The sequence below is a fragment of the Leptidea sinapis genome, chromosome 34 (assembly GCF_905404315.1).
Source record: "Leptidea sinapis chromosome 34, ilLepSina1.1, whole genome shotgun sequence".
NCBI classification, from domain to species: Eukaryota; Metazoa; Arthropoda; class Insecta; order Lepidoptera; family Pieridae; genus Leptidea; species Leptidea sinapis.
Window position 1 is genome coordinate 9949420 of NC_066298.1, and position 16081 is coordinate 9965500.

General features: G+C 34.7%; 2 protein-coding genes across 6 annotated transcripts in view; one reads left to right on the top strand and one right to left on the bottom strand.

Annotated features, from left to right (window-relative positions):
* LOC126975066 (leucine zipper putative tumor suppressor 2 homolog) overlaps positions 1 to 1745 on the top strand; it is a 156762-nt gene extending 155017 nt beyond the window's left edge. For all 3 annotated transcript variants that reach the window (XM_050822870.1, XM_050822871.1, XM_050822872.1), the window contains one exon: positions 851 to 1745. In XM_050822870.1, the coding sequence (XP_050678827.1) occupies positions 851 to 1543 (693 nt within the window). In that variant the 3' untranslated portion in view covers positions 1544 to 1745. The remainder of the gene's footprint in view (positions 1 to 850) is intronic.
* Positions 1746 to 1777: 32 nt separating this feature from the next.
* Positions 1778 to 16081, bottom strand: part of LOC126975045 (ionotropic receptor 25a) — a 42910-nt gene continuing 28606 nt past the window's right edge. For all 3 annotated transcript variants that reach the window (XM_050822833.1, XM_050822831.1, XM_050822832.1), the window contains 5 exons: positions 14823 to 15008; positions 10086 to 10304; positions 6793 to 6906; positions 3794 to 4034; positions 1778 to 2420 (listed from right to left, as the gene is read on the bottom strand). In XM_050822833.1, the coding sequence (XP_050678790.1) occupies positions 2301 to 2420; positions 3794 to 4034; positions 6793 to 6906; positions 10086 to 10304; positions 14823 to 15008 (880 nt within the window). In that variant the 3' untranslated portion in view covers positions 1778 to 2300. The remainder of the gene's footprint in view (positions 2421 to 3793; positions 4035 to 6792; positions 6907 to 10085; positions 10305 to 14822; positions 15009 to 16081) is intronic.

Here is a 16081-nt window from a genome sequence, read left to right on the forward strand (position 1 = left end):
AGATATTAATTCTGATTTCCAGTGATTTCACTAGCTAACGCACCCTTCAGACCGAAACACAATAATGCTTACACATTACTGTTTCATTCATTTGTGGTACCCATAATCTGTCTGTCCTGTGCAAAGTAGGCTCCCACTGTAAAATACCCTTAGTCGCTCTCTTACGACACCTTTGGGGGCCTGTGACTTTCCTATTCTCTTTATGTCCCGCGGAAGCACAGGGCAAATACACACACTATAAAAAATATATTACATGATCATTGATTTCAGTAATATAGTTTAAGAGGATTAAAGCTTAAAATTTGAATAACATTTAAAAGACTGTCAAAATGTCATTCAACAAGCCACTTAAGAAAATTATGGAAAATTGCCGAAGCGGAATCTGTTGATAAGGAAAGCCTTATAAATGTATATGAAGCTATATTGCCGTAGAAGTCATCGAACGATTTATGAAAATAAATTTAATATTGGTTTTCTAACTGTAAACTTATTTTTTTTTACAGTTTTATGAACATTTTTAATTGAGTCTATGCAAACTTTTGTATTAATATGCGAATTAATAAATAACGAAATACAACGTTTTAATAAACCCTCATGTTTAGTGTAATGACTTCTGAATATACGTTCACTTAGCTCAACCTCGTTGGAAGACAATTGCTAATAGTTTTTGTTAGGGGCTTGATTTATTTCCAATTATTATAAAATTATCTCCAGCTTTCTATTTTTGTTGATGATTTCTTGTTATCTGAATAATGTTACTATCATTTAATTTATCAAATTAACCACAAATTCTTTCATAGATAGCTCTTTGTGAATAAAATTTGATATTAATTGATGTATTTTGTTACAGAATGAACAGACAGCTAAAGGTCACGAGTACCTCACGCTAAAAGCTGACTGCCGCCAGCTCAGGGAAACGCTCGACAAAAAAGAGAAAGAAATTATGAGACTCCGAGCAGAATCGGAAGAGAAACAAAAAACGGTGAAAAGACTCCAAGCCGAGGTGGACAGACTAACAAATAATCTTATAGAAAGTGCTTCGGATCTCACGAAAAATAAGGAGACTAGCAAAACCGAAATAGACAAACTGAAAACTGAGCTTAAAGAATTGCGGCAAGAGCTATCCGATGTTTCTCTCAGTGGATACGAAGGTATTGATTGTGGAAGAACGATGAGAGGCATTTACGAAGTATGTAAGAACGAATACTGGAATTCCAACGACAGCGCTCTAGACGCTGAAGTACAAAGACTTAACGGTGAACTGCCAGATCCTTGTAACGAATCTTGCCCTGCCAACGCTGTAGTAGAAAGACTTAAGTGTGAATTAGAATCTAAAGAAACCCAATTCAACAACGAAAAAAGAAAATGGTCGGAAGAGAAGGACAAAGTATTGAGATACCAGAAGCAGTTGCAGTTGAACTACGTGCAGACTTTTAAGAGATCGCGCACCCTGGAAGCAGAACTGGATGGGTTGAGGCTAGAGCTGGAACTTTGCAATAAGAATATGAAGAACATGAACCATGGAAAGCCCATAGAATTGTAAACCAAATTCTAGTAAATAATATTTATTTATGATTTAATGTAAATATCTTGCCCTAAGTCCTCGACGAATAACCTAATACTCAAATAACAAAGGACTTAAATTATTGTACAATTAATAGTTTTAGTGAAATAGAAATATATTTTATTGGTACTTTTGTAAGATAAAGCGAGTTATTGTAGATAATAAATTAATATAAATTTAATGGCATTTTATTAAAACACTAATTTGGTGCATTGTGTTTATTCATCATTTCTGCATATAATTAAACAAAAAAAATTACAAAACTACAAAAATTACAAAATTGTTTAACAGATTTATAAATGGGCAAGATTTAATACTTTATACAATACAAATTAGAATAAGTAAAGATAAATTCCTAAACTAGCGTCTAAAGAGCTTTTATTATTTCCAGTAATGTTAAATTAAAAAAAAATACTATGTGCGGTTAAAAGACCACACGACAAAACTGAAAATATCATCAATACAAGGCTTATAATACGAAATAATATATTTTTTTTCAATGCTAATACAATAACATTTAGATACAATATAAATCATTTTGTGTATAAATTTCTCTAGTTAATTTTGTTCTGACTGATTCGCCTTCTCATTTAAAACACTCAAAATAGTGCACACAGCGCGTCTAAAGAACTTTAAAAATACAAATGAGACATAAGACAGGCAAAACAAAAAATATTTTACAAACTACGACTATTGAGATCAAGAAGCTCATAAATTTTCTACTAAAAGTTATGTTTTAAAATTTTCTCTTAAAATCAGATAGAACTAAATTTTTAGCTCTCTGTGATAGTTGTTCTTCCCCCTTTTTATCGCCTCTATATTCTGTATTATTTCTTAAAGTTTTTGCTGGCAGGACCTAAAAAAAGCGCATAGTATTAGTTTCTATCATAGTAGGTACTTAATCATAATCACTATGTCAAACTTAGATTGTAATCGTTGTAGGTATGCATTTTGTATTAGATAATCTGTATGGTAATTTTTTTTTCTTAAATGTACGTTTAACCTCCTTTTTATTTTCATGAAAGTTAAATAATCAAAAAACATTAAAGAAACAATGACATCCTTAGTTTATCTTCTTACTGTCAAAGAATTATGCAAAGAGGATGTAAATTCTACATATAAAGAGGCCTAAGTAAAAAAATAAATTTAGTTTAGAATGAAACTCTCGTCATTTGACATAAGTTTGAAATATTAGTACTTAATTACAGTATGGCGATTGGCGATGAAGTATGATCCGGCTAAGTTTCAAAGAGAATAGTTGGATTAACGGATTTTGGCTATCACCGTTTTTAACAAAATTATAGCCCTCATCTATCAATCTATCAATGACTGCACGTTTCATAGAATCGAGCGAATCGCATTTTTCTTAAAGAGTTACGCTAGTCTGGGAATATAATACCCATAAAAATTTTAGTAATAAATTTTACTGCTGTTACTTGCTACTTGCCGTACCTTGACACTATGTATTACATAATACATTGACAGATGTCAATCTGTCAGTGTCATGTCATCAAAACTTTTTTAGGTGTCAAATGTAAGTGCCTAAATTGACGTAGTTTAATATGTATCTTAGAAAAAATACGTAAGAAGCAATAGCTTTTTATGTTATCAAATATAATCCCCTCGTTACTGCAGGACGACATTTTGACTACATTGGAGTCCGTCGCTTATCGTGCGGGGTCTACACAATTAACAATTATTATACTAAATCATCCTTCGAGGTGTCGCCCTTGAGGTTCATGTGTCACGCGGGGGTCACACAAGATCAACGTTGCAACCAATTTGTTTTTTTTTTCGTTCAGCAGATGGTAATTGACACGGCCCCAATACAATGCAGTGCCGCTCAGGATTCTTGAAAAAACTCCAAAAGTTCTGAGCGACACTACAACTGCGCTCGTCACCTTGAGATATGAGATGTTAAGTCTCATTTGCCCAGTAACTTGACTCGCTACGGCGCCCTTCAGACCGAAACACAGTAATGCTTACACATTACTTGTGGTACCCATAATCTAGCCGGCACCCTGTCCAAAGGATCTTCCCACTGGTGTTGTCCTGTTGTGTTAAAACACATGCTGAGTGGCTCCTTTTTTAAACACCACACGTTTTTATATTTGTATATTTTAAGTTGCTTCATTTTGTTATTTGTGTGTGTGTAGAAATAATCGTTTTTTTATTTCTTTCTTTCTTTGGTTTTTCGTCACAAGCCAACTTATACAAGCAGCTAGATACCTGCGAAACATCCCCAATGGTGGGGCGGCGTCTCCATTTGTACCACCAGTACTCAACACCGAGCGTGACACAAGCCAGCCCTATCCCCATGAAGATAACAATGAACACGCCGCCGATGTTCTGTATGGAGATCCCGTCTGACTGGTCGTCTTGTTTCTCACACCGCATTGCTTCTGGATTGTTATTCCACCAGGTTTCTTTGAGCTTTTCCAGTTTACGTTTGTTTAGTAATTGAAGTATTCTGTAAAAAAATCATGATATTACATGGGTTTTTTTATGAAAATAAGGGACGAGACTGATGCAGCTGGTGGTAATTGATACGCCCTCCCCATTACGATACAGTGCCGCTTAGGATTGCTGGAAAACCCAAATATTCTGAGCGGCACTGCAACCGCACTCGTAACCTTGAGACATAAATAAGATGTTAAGTCTCCATTGCCCAGTAATTTCACTAGCTACGGCGCCCTTCGGACCGAAACACAGTAGTAGTTTACACGTTACTGCTTCACGGCAGAAATAGGAGCCGTTATGGTACCCTTTAACTAGCCGGCATCCTGTGCTAAGGAGCCTCCCACTGGTGAAAATTCTTGTTATTGCATTGTATTTTTTGACGGAACGGTTAAATGTTGTCTGTCATATTTAGAATCATGTCTGAAATTATATCGGCTATCTCAATATACTTGAAAGATGAGATCAGCTGTATTTCCAAAACGGACCAACCAAACGATAATGTGAGGAAACTTAAGGTCACCAAAAGTGTTGCAACACCGGACGAAACACATGAGATTTACTCTGCAGAACAGAATAAACCTTCTTCAAAAACTTACATTTAAGACACTCCTAGATTGATGAAATTTTCATCAAATTAATAGGGAATATGCATAATATTTAATTTTGCCTCAAATATATTAGAAATATTTAATTTATTACGTGTTGGGGTTTCTTGATATAAAGCGCTTATTCTATTTTATCTCAGTCATATTGAAGTATGTTCTAATATATAATAAGAATTGTGGAGTGTCTACAAATCACAACGCTCAGTATGTTTATTTAGATGTGTCCGATTGATTCATGAAGGTTAGGCGGAACGACGCCATTTTGAATGGCGACCATTAGTCATACTTAATTCAAAGAAGCTCAACGGAATATATACTCGTTTGGCTTATTATCGATTCCATAAATTTTAAAACATAATTTTGATGACTCTTTATACTTTATTCTCTTATTAATATAATATGTGTAGCAATTTTGTTAATTCATACTAGAAGTAGTTTAATTTAGAAAAACTTTTGCCTAGATTTTGCTCGTTATAACTTTGGTTGCACTTAAATTTTTTATTTACTGCTGTATTTCCAAAATAAACGAATCAAACTAATATTCGAGGAAACATTAGGCACAGTAGAAATATGTTATTAGGTCACCAAAAATGTTGCCCATGTTATTTAGGAAACACATGAAATTTATTTGATGGAATTTTCATGAAATCATTTTTTTAATGAAATTAAGGGACGAGACGAGCAGGACGTTCAGCTGATGGTAATTGATATGCCCTACCCATTACAATGCAGTGCCGCTCAGGATTCTTGAAAAAAAAACAGAGCGGCACTGCAATTACGTCACCTTGAGACATAAGATGTTAAGTCTCATTTGCCCAGTAATTTTACTAGCTACGGCGCCGTTCAGACCAAAACACAATACCTAATGTTTACAAATGACTGCTTTTCGGCAGAAATAGGGGGTCAATTGAATATTCATTCAATTATAATAATCTTTGTTTGATTATTTTAGCCTCCAGCGCTATAACCAAAGCAGCGTCTAGTAAAAGTAATATTATGAAAAGTTAAGTCATATTTGCATGACGTTTGACAAAAATATTATTCTGTTTTGTTGCGGAGGGATTTAAATGCGCGCCGACACAAGCGACCTACGAATATGATTGACCTATTCACGACATACACTTATCAATTTACAATTTATTTCAAGTATGAGTTAAGCACACATAATATGACTAACAAATCTATGTATAGACTACAAAAATTGATGTCATATGTAATTTTAAACAAGGCAACTTTATTTCGGAGATTTTATATTTTTCCACTCAAGTATTTACAATCATTGCTGTAGTAACGACCTTTTAACAGAATAAGATTATAAGTATTGCAAACTCCTGGACATCCGCAACAACAGGTGTCAAGAGATGCGTTGCCGGCATTTAAGGTGGAAGTATGCTCTTTCCTTGAAGGTGCCTAAGCCGTATCGCTTTGGGAAAACCGCATCTGGTAATTGATTCCACAAAGTGGCTGTGCGAGGCAAGAAATATCTTGCAAAACGCGCGGCTGCACGTAATGTCTAGTGGTGGAATTCGGGCGCTGGAATCAACCCGAACAGCTTCTCTGAGCACTCCCTGTGATAAATGCGGTAGAAGATGCAGAGATAACCCACATCTCATCGTCGATGATTGGAGCCACGTTTCGTTGTATGCGGTCAAATGGAAGAACCTGGTACTTGGGCGCACCCGCCCAGAGGTGAGAACAGTACTCCATGTGAGGCCGAATTTGCGCCTTATAAAGTTGTGTACCTAATGTAAATGAAATGAGAACCAACAAAAAAGGCAAGTTTAACGCTGACTTGCACACGATAGAAACAGTAGAAAGGTCGGTAGTGTTTTTTAAACGTATGTATGACTAATTTTGCAAATGTTTTCATCAACCCGAACAGCTCCTCTGAGCATTTGTAATAATAAACATGCATGCTGAACACCTGGGGTAAGATTACCACCACTTCTGCACTTAAAATAAACGGTAGATCAATGTCGAAGGAAAATTCAGTTGATTCATATTATTAAAATTGTTAAATCAGTTTATTTGTGTGTCGGAAAGAGTTCCATAAATCCTACGTTTTATTATAGAATAACATGAAGATGAAGAAGTTGGAATACCAGAGGAAACTCAGGAAGGTTGTTGGTCTTAAAACGTATTAGATTATGTATTTCAGCTCACGCATTATTAAATTGATCCTTAAGCGGGGACCCCTGCTGCACGGCGATGGCGTAAGGCTTCCTGGAGAACTCATCACCAACCATTTGAAGATCGCAGCTTGTTAAAACGTGGTATCTGTAATTTTATTCATATATTCATAATATTGTAATTCATAATTATTGTGTTATTGTGAAATTTTGTATGGACTTTAGGGAAAACTACGACTAAGTGCTTTGAGCTCAGATTGCGGACTGAAGCCAAATGAATTTTGTCTATATGTATATATGTCTCTTGTAACTTTATTTATTGCAAATTGAACTAAGACTTAGACTGAATACTATTAAAAAAGAATACTATAAAACAAAAGAATGGGTAAAGCCGTATAAGTTATTAGAGCTCGAGGACAAAAGAGAGCCTAAACCTTACCCAAACGAAGTAAGTAAGTGAAATAGGTAGTAGTAGTAGTAATAGTAGTAAGTAATAAATACATACAAAAACTTAGTAAACACTATTTGCATTTATTTGTAATAGATATTCAATAATATCCTTGTTTCAACTTTTCGTCTGTTTAGTTAGACAGATAGGTCAGTTTCACCTATCAAAATTAAATTATGAAAGTATGTTCTTTAAGGATATTTTACTATAAGAAATACGAATTCAATACGAACTTGTTATAAAGAACATGAGAATTATTTATATTTACTAAATAAAAATCATAATTTTAGTATCTGTATGTCGCGTGACCGAAAACGCCGACCACCATTTTGTGACGTCAGTATAGCATAAACCAACAACACCAACGCGGACTATGAAAGTTTCTTTTTATATTTTTTAGAGGCATCAATAAGGATTACACCGCACATTTGACTTTGTTTATGATATTATGACGTCACGATCATTAGCGGTTCCATTTTTAGGGTGACTAATAATTGTTTAACTTAAAACAATTCTTCTAAGCGTAAAGTGGAATAATTTTGAGGAAATAAAAATTCCAGTTGACTATCGAATCCTTACGAGTATTTTCGAAAATATTAATAAAAAACCGAAGAATAGCCTATTTAGTCTTGCGGTTTTGTGAAGTTCCCATATTTATTGCCTTTCATTATCTTATTAATACCTTTAAGAAATCTGAAGATATATCTTATTAGCAATTATTATTGTTATTTTATATTCAGCAACCTAACCTTTAATCCCTAGCAATCATTCCTCGGCATCTCTCTTTATGTCACTTCCGGTCTTTCCGATTAACGTGTTTCTGACGGGCCGCGTTTATTTCCTTGAGGGTTGAAGTCTAGGGCTTGCTTTGGTGTATAGTTGCCAGTTGGCGGCTCCTTTGCACAGGATGCCGGCTAGATTATGGGTACCACAACGGCGCCTATTTCTGCCGTGAAGTAGTAATGTGTAAGCATTACTGTATTTCGGTCTGAAGGGCGCCGTAGCTAGTGAAATTACTGGGCAAATGAGACTTAATATCTTATCTCTCAAGGTGACGAGCGCAGATGTAGTGCCGCTCGGGTTTTTCAAGAATCCTCAGCGGCACTGCATTGTCATGGACAGGGCGTATCAATTACCATCAGCTGTACGTCCTGCTCGTCTCGTCCCTTATTTTCATAAAAACAAACTCATACAAAAAAATTGTTGTAATCCCTTCGAAGTGTGTGGGCCTTATCCAGCTACATTTTCGTTGTTCAAATCGCTGATCGATCCGGACTTCATGATATCGATTCCAAAGATGATCGTCAGAAATTTTGTCGGGCAATAAATAGGTTTGCAAAGATATTGCAAAGACATCGGTGAAGACCTGAAGTTCATGCGATTTCACACCCATATAGTAAATAAAATTTATTGCTTACTATTAGACTGTTAGCTACTTATTTTAAGAGTTTAAGAACAATTATGTCAGCCTAGCGAGACTATTTAAGAAAAAAGCGATTCGCTCGATTGTATGAAACGTGCAGTTATTAATAGATTAACAGATGACGGCTATAATCTTATAAAACACGAAAATCCACCAAAGCCGAAAAAACCACTACTGTACGTTTTAAGCAACTGTTTACTATTTATACTTCGTCGCCAATAGCCATACTGTAATTACTACTATTATACAAATGATTTGAGTTTTCTTTAGTGTTAATTCCGCCAATATTTGTCTTTAAACAATTCGACACGTGTTTTGCCTCTACACGAGGCATCCTCAGGACGTGTTGTCTCGCCAAAATCTGATTTGACACAAACCAAATCCAAATTCCAGATTTTGGCACAAACACTAAAGAAAACTCAAATCATTTGTATAATTATGGATATCCGCAAAGTAACGCCTACTTCAATAAATTACTATTATTTCAAACATATATCAAATCACTGCACGTTTCATACTAAAATAAATTTGAATTTTTACATAGGCAGTCCCGCCTCTTATTAGTAGTATTTACATCCTCGTTGAATTATAATTTTTCCAATTTATTTTTTTTGGTAAATTAAACACAATTTTTGGAATAAATATCCTGGTGCCATGTGTCCAGGTCGATAGAACATGGTAGGGAGATGAAAGATGCGTTCAACATCACTTTCGGCAGCGCATCTATGATTTCTCCGATTGCATCACTGTACCAAATAATACTTGAATGTTATAATTATGTATGTTGTAAATATCATAATTTTTTAAGGTAGAACAAAATACTAATACATTACAAATACATTAAATTAGATGCACATTTCATTAAATAACTAATTAAAATAAATAATATTAATAATTACAAATATAAGCAGAATCTAAATCTAAAAAACTTAAAAAATATAATATGATATAAACTAAAATACTACATGTTCTTGGCACGGAGTAGTAACTAAAAATAAGGACTCCGTGTCATCTTACATTATAGTGTAGCACCAAAACATGCCGATTAACGTGTAAATACATAGCCCTACGCACACACTTACACTACTACAGGCTGATAGGCGGCCATAATGAGAAGTGTCATCGTCTGTGACAGTTCAGTTTGCGTCTCAATAAAACATTTTAAAAATGCCGTCGTGCGTTGTGAAAAAGTGGAAAAAACGATGCTTTATAACGATTTGTGGACATATATGATTATTTAATTGGAGAAAAAATTGTTTAACTAGTATCCCCCGTAACCGCACACACACTAGCATAACGGGGCTTCACTTGCTAATATCACGGCGCGGAGCCCTTCTTTTTTTACTCGTCCGTGGTTTTTGGCTATAAATTAGCGTAAGTATGATGATTATGATGCAATGGTCTCGGTGACGCTACTACCTACATCGAATTGTTTCGATAATGAAAGACGTCAAACCTTATATCGGTAGCGTCCCCCAGCCACGCGAAGCCCTCGCTGGAACTCTTCGAAGAGCGCACTCTCTCGACTGCCTCCTCCACAGAGTTGGGTAGCCCGGCCTCCTGCATGGCCTGCCACATCTTGGTATACTTGTCGCTCACCGGATAGTCCCACACCGCCAGCTTGGCTCTCTCCACGTCACTCAGGCTGTCGTTCAAGCTCATGTCCTTCCATATTCTGTAAGTTGACGGCCGTGAATTGGTTTGGCACTGCATTGTAATGGGTAGGGCGTATCAATTACCATGAGCTGAACGTCCTGCTCGTCTCATCCCTTATTTTCATAAAAAAACTTATTTCCATTATTCCCATACTTCTAGCGTAAGGAAAAATCTTGCTAGGTTGTTTAATGTTTGGTTATAAAATAACGGATCCAAATTAAAATTAACTTAAACACTATATTTACTTAGGTTGATGAAAAGGTAGGCACTGCCTAATTGCCTATACGATATGCACGTCTCTGTGTAAGTTAGAAAGTTGACGCGTAAAACAATTTGTTCTTTCATCATCATCATAGTCTATATATAGTCACCTTATAGTCTGGCCATAGCTACAGTTACAATTTAGAAAAAAAAAACAATACAATTAGGTTTAACTTAGAAGTTATCATATATGAATATTTATTGTCTGTTTTAAATATTCTTAATTTATAAAAAAAAGAGATAGTGAGCCGATCTGTGATAACATTACATATAAAGTATGAATGATAAATACAGTTCTATGAAACTCTTCATCCGCTTGATATTTGGCCCAAATAATTCGGAAGAATACTGTCCTAAATCAAAAGTTCAAATTGAAAGGACGACATCTCTAGTTGATTTCCTAAAATACAATTATTGCAGTCGAGAAGGCTATCGACTGTAAAATAGGTCCTGTAGATGCGCTACAAGTAGAGAGTTGAATAAACATGCCAAGGTTTATGAATGGTGTAGGTACCGGACGGTTTGCGTAGCGGTAACATCCGTTGTGTTTAGAGCGCTGCAGGCGTATCTCATCCTTGGCAAATTTTGGCAAAAAAATCCTTTTAATAATATATAAATTGGTAGGTAGCTAGCTGGTGGGTGTCAGAGGCGGAATTAGTAAAAAACTCATGGCTGAATCTTGGTTCCGCTCATAACATGTACTATGTGATATATAATGTGGCATAATGTACTGCCTCTTGAAAAAAAGTTAGATTTAAAAAATGGCCTTTCATCTGTTTTAAATTCGGCTTTAAAAGTTAAGATTGCGATACATTAAAAATTACAGGAATTTTTTAGTACAATTGCTGGCGTGACGACATTCGGTTTTTTTTGAAGTAAAACTTCTTTAAGCGTGACTTGGTAACTCAGAATTTGTTTCTGACGGAAGTAACGCTCAGTACAAAAGTCAATTGAAATAATTTTTTAAGCCGTTATAATTTTATTGTTTTAAAAAATATTTCAAATTGCTCAGTAATATTTTCTAACAATCTCCAAGTGTTTTTATTGTATATTACTTACTACTAAATAATGCAATAAATAATATAAAAGTTTTCAGAAATTTTCGGACTTTCTTTAATTTGTTCTTGGTTTTTGTTTTTCGTTTCCATTATTAGGATAGGCAAAGGGTTCGAGCCCATACAGCCATATTTGTTAATATTCAATAACAACGTCATATACATATATATATGTGCTAATAATAATATAACCTTCAATTTCTTATTATCAATTAGTTCATTAATGAGTGAAAATTTTATAATGTACGAATGGACAATGAACTGAATTATAAATAGAATATGTAATGAAAATAATAATCAGTCAAATAAAATGACGGAATCCCAGTAACATTTTACTCTTTCATCAGTAAACAAGAATAAAAGAGAAAACCAAGAACCTGATAATGACCTGACCTGTAAAAAGTGTAAGTGTTTATATTCTGATGAATAATAATATCAAAATATAACATTATATCATTCTTTATCTATACTAATATTATAAAGCTGCAGTGTTTGTTTGTTTGTTTGAACGCGCTAATCTCTGGTACTACTGGTCCGATTTGAATGATTCTTTCAGTGTTGGGTAGTCCATTTATCGAGGAAGGCAAGAGGCTATGCTTTTTTTTCAAAATTAGGGATCCGTAATAAAATTGCTATTTTGTAACACAAGGTGTAAAATCGAAAACCTATTTTTGCGTGCGCTGCAAAAACTATTGACAATAGAACAAAATGATGTACAGGCTATATATAATATAGGCAATATTTTATTACTTATAAAACTATCGCGTGAATTATACTTTATATGGCAAAACAACGTTTGCCGGGTCAGCTAGTAAAATATATAAATCTTACTTGATAAAATAATATAAATTATATTAAATATTAATAAAGGCTTTTATTTATTTTAGGTAGAGAAAATGTCAACTTTGCTCAAAAGATAAAGTTATAACGTCAGGTTTTCCGAGAAAAAAAAATAGCAAAAAAATCTAACAATGCTCCTAGCACTTCAGTAATAAGTGAGTGCTTAGTTGATAACACGGCTTTATTAAAAGTATATATAATTTAAAATATTTATGTATCTGTTAATTATTCCTAAATTTAATTATTATTAAGTTTTAGTTCAATCGCTCGTAAAGATTACACGCACATAATTTTTTTGGTTTCTTCTTCGTCCATTATTAGGATAGGCAAAGGGTTCCAGCCTGTACAGCCGTATTCGTTATTTAATAATTAATTGTCAAAACCATCGTTGCAAGATTTTTACAAAATTGTTTGTTCTACAAACGTAGAATAGCGGGAAGAATAAATAATTTAAAGGATTTTGCTTTGTTAGGCTAATATAGTATAACTTCTTGCGTGCATACATACACACACTTTTTCAACCTTCCTTTAGATACCACCCACAATATATTTCGCCCATTCATCCATATTACTTTCGTAAAGTCAATATTATATTTTCGCAGAATTCTAGGTATGCATCTGCGTGGTCTCAATATGCAAGTACGCGGAAACAATCGTTATCGTACAAACGACGTGACCGATAACGAATCTAAGTTATAACTATATCGGAAACCGGTCACTTATCTGACACGGAGCTGCATTAAAACATGGTGGTTCTCTGAATGTACCTATGAAGTCTCGATATTATTTTTCAGGTGTATTTTGTCTCATTTATGCACAATTAGAAAGACTTGAACATTGTGCACCACGTTGTGAATATTTGAATATTTTGGAATGGTTAGAGAATAATTACGCACGAATTGTTTTATTTATCAGTATAAAGTACTTGCATTTATGTGGATAAATACAATATTCATTTATTGCGCTATCGTACACACAAATTACAATTTATATTACATAAAAAATTTAACTTTAAAAAGTTTTCACTTCAAAAAGCTGTTACTTAAGACACCTCGATTCTGTCGTGTTATCCCGCACCATATTATGTGTAATAAATAAATACAAATATTGCCCCAACTCGGCAACTAGACAGACATTGGTCGGGGTGCAATTTCTTGTGACATATATACTTATAAAGCATATTTTTTAGTAATGCCTTAACTTAGGAAATTGCTCGGCTGTCTAAGTCTTCCATAAAAAAGGTCTCTATCAGATTATCATCAATCCCAAGGCCTCGCGCCCTTTGTCGGGCCTGCGTCTTGCTCGGCCATTGAGGCAGCCATTTACTCATAAGTACTTTATTACTCTTTCGTCCGCAGTAGTTTCGAATTTACACATTTGTTACTACGAGACTGCGTCATCCCGACTTCTTATTCATTCATAAGAAAGACTTTTTTACGTGGGACGAGGGCAGCGCAGGACCGATTGTCGAAGAGATCTTTGGGGGAGGCCTTTGTCCAGTAGTGGACAACTTCCGGTTACTGATGATGAAGATGTAGGCGTGATCAGTAACAGTTATAGTTGTATTAGTTGCAAGCGTTTGATGTTCTCTACTTAGTGAAATTGATTAACAAATTAGTGCTTTTTAGGATTCCGTAGCGTAAAACGGAACCCTTATAGATTCCTCATGTCTGTCTGTCCGTCCGTATGTCACAGCCGTTTTTTTCCGAAACTACAAGAACTATACTATTGAAACTTGCTAAGTAAATGTATTTTGTGAACTGCATTAAAGTTTTCACACAAAAATGGAAAAAAATACAATAAATTTTGGGGGTTCCCGGGTTACTTAGAACTGAAACTCAAAATTTTTTTGATTTAGGTCTTCAAAATTGTATTGAAGTTTTTAATAGGTATCATTTTTTTAGAATATTTATATATAATTTGAAATATCCAATAAAAAATTTAGATGTTGCGTCCCAACAATAAACTTTGGAGTCAATAATCTCCCAATTTTCAGCGATAAAAACATCCTTTTTTTAAAGAATTTAATAAATATAAAATTAATAATTTAATAGAATTAGTACTTTTTTAAAACTTAAACCGAACAATTCTTCAATTTAATATGTACATTTTGAATAAACAAAAGAAAATCAGTAGATTAAATAAAAATCAGTCGTTTGTAGCATTTACAATCCTAGTCAGTCCGCGCCTTAAGCGGCAAAATAAAGGTGGTGAAACACTAGTTGTATAAGATACTTAATAATATACGCCGGCACCCCTACACCGAGAGGTTGAGGACATATGCGGTTTGTTTATAATCTAATCGCATCATTGATTGCCAGCGGACAGTCAACAGACACTGAAGAATAGTCAGTTAAAGACGGAACAGATACAATACATACTCATAAAACTTGACTTCGATATTGGCCATCCTCTCGAAGTAGGTCATTGAGCCGGATCCATTTAACGGCGCGTATTGTATTTTATACTGCTTCGACAGATCATCCAGAGACTCAATGGGAGTGTCCAGGCGAGAGACGGTGAGGAACGCAGCCAAATTCGCCGTGTAAGAAGCGATTATGATAAAGCTGGAACAAGAGTTTTAAAATGCCACCAAGAAAAAAAAAAAATGTCTGTATTTACTATTAAAATATTTACAGAATTACTTATAATCTACTTAATATAGCATTATACAATTAAATCTTATACATGTAGGTCTCAGAAACTTATTTCTACAACCCTATCTACGTGTTGAGAGCAAGAAATAATTTTCTGAGACCTACATAATATAAAAGGCTTAATGCCACCAAGAACATCTAAAAATCTAACTAATACGTACAGTTGCTTTCATAACCAATGAAAAAGCAAGTTGTTATTGGCGCCCAAAGTTATACAAACACATCTGCTAAGACATTATTTTTCTCTTTATTACAATTTCATCTTATTTTCTACATTTATATATATAACATATTTATAAAAAACAATATTACAATTAATATAAATATAAAAAATAGAGTCCCGCCGGCGTTGGTTCACGACAATTCCGCCGGTGGTTAGGGCGACAGACTGAGGAACTTCCGCACGATGCGTGCCGTTCCCAAAACAGCTGCTTTATGTAACTGACCCTGCATTCAGTTATTAAATGAGAGCCTCTTGAGATGATGGTCGAGGCTCTTTGCTATAAGACCGTTAACGGAAACGACTATTGGGACAATTATTGTTGAATCAACATCCCACATGTCAGTAACCTCGTGTGCTAGATCTAGGTACTTCAACAATTTGTCTATTTCACCTTTCACAAGGTTATCATCACACGGAACGGTGATATCAACAATAAGTGTCCGACGCTCTAACCGATCTACCAACACAATATCAGGCTTATTAGCAATGATAGTTCAGTCCGTGATGATATATCGGTCCCAGTAGAGCTTGGCACGGCTGTTTTCCAGAACTGGCTCCGGAGTATACTTATAATATGGGACTTCAAAATGCACAAGATTGTATCGAACAGCAAGTTGCTGATGGATAATCCTGGCTACTTGGTTGTGTCTGTGCAAATACTCTCCATTGGCAAGACGAGAACAATCGGAAATAATAAGACATTATTATTATTACACGTTAATTGTCTTCTTGCACTTATAGCATAAACATATCCACGGAC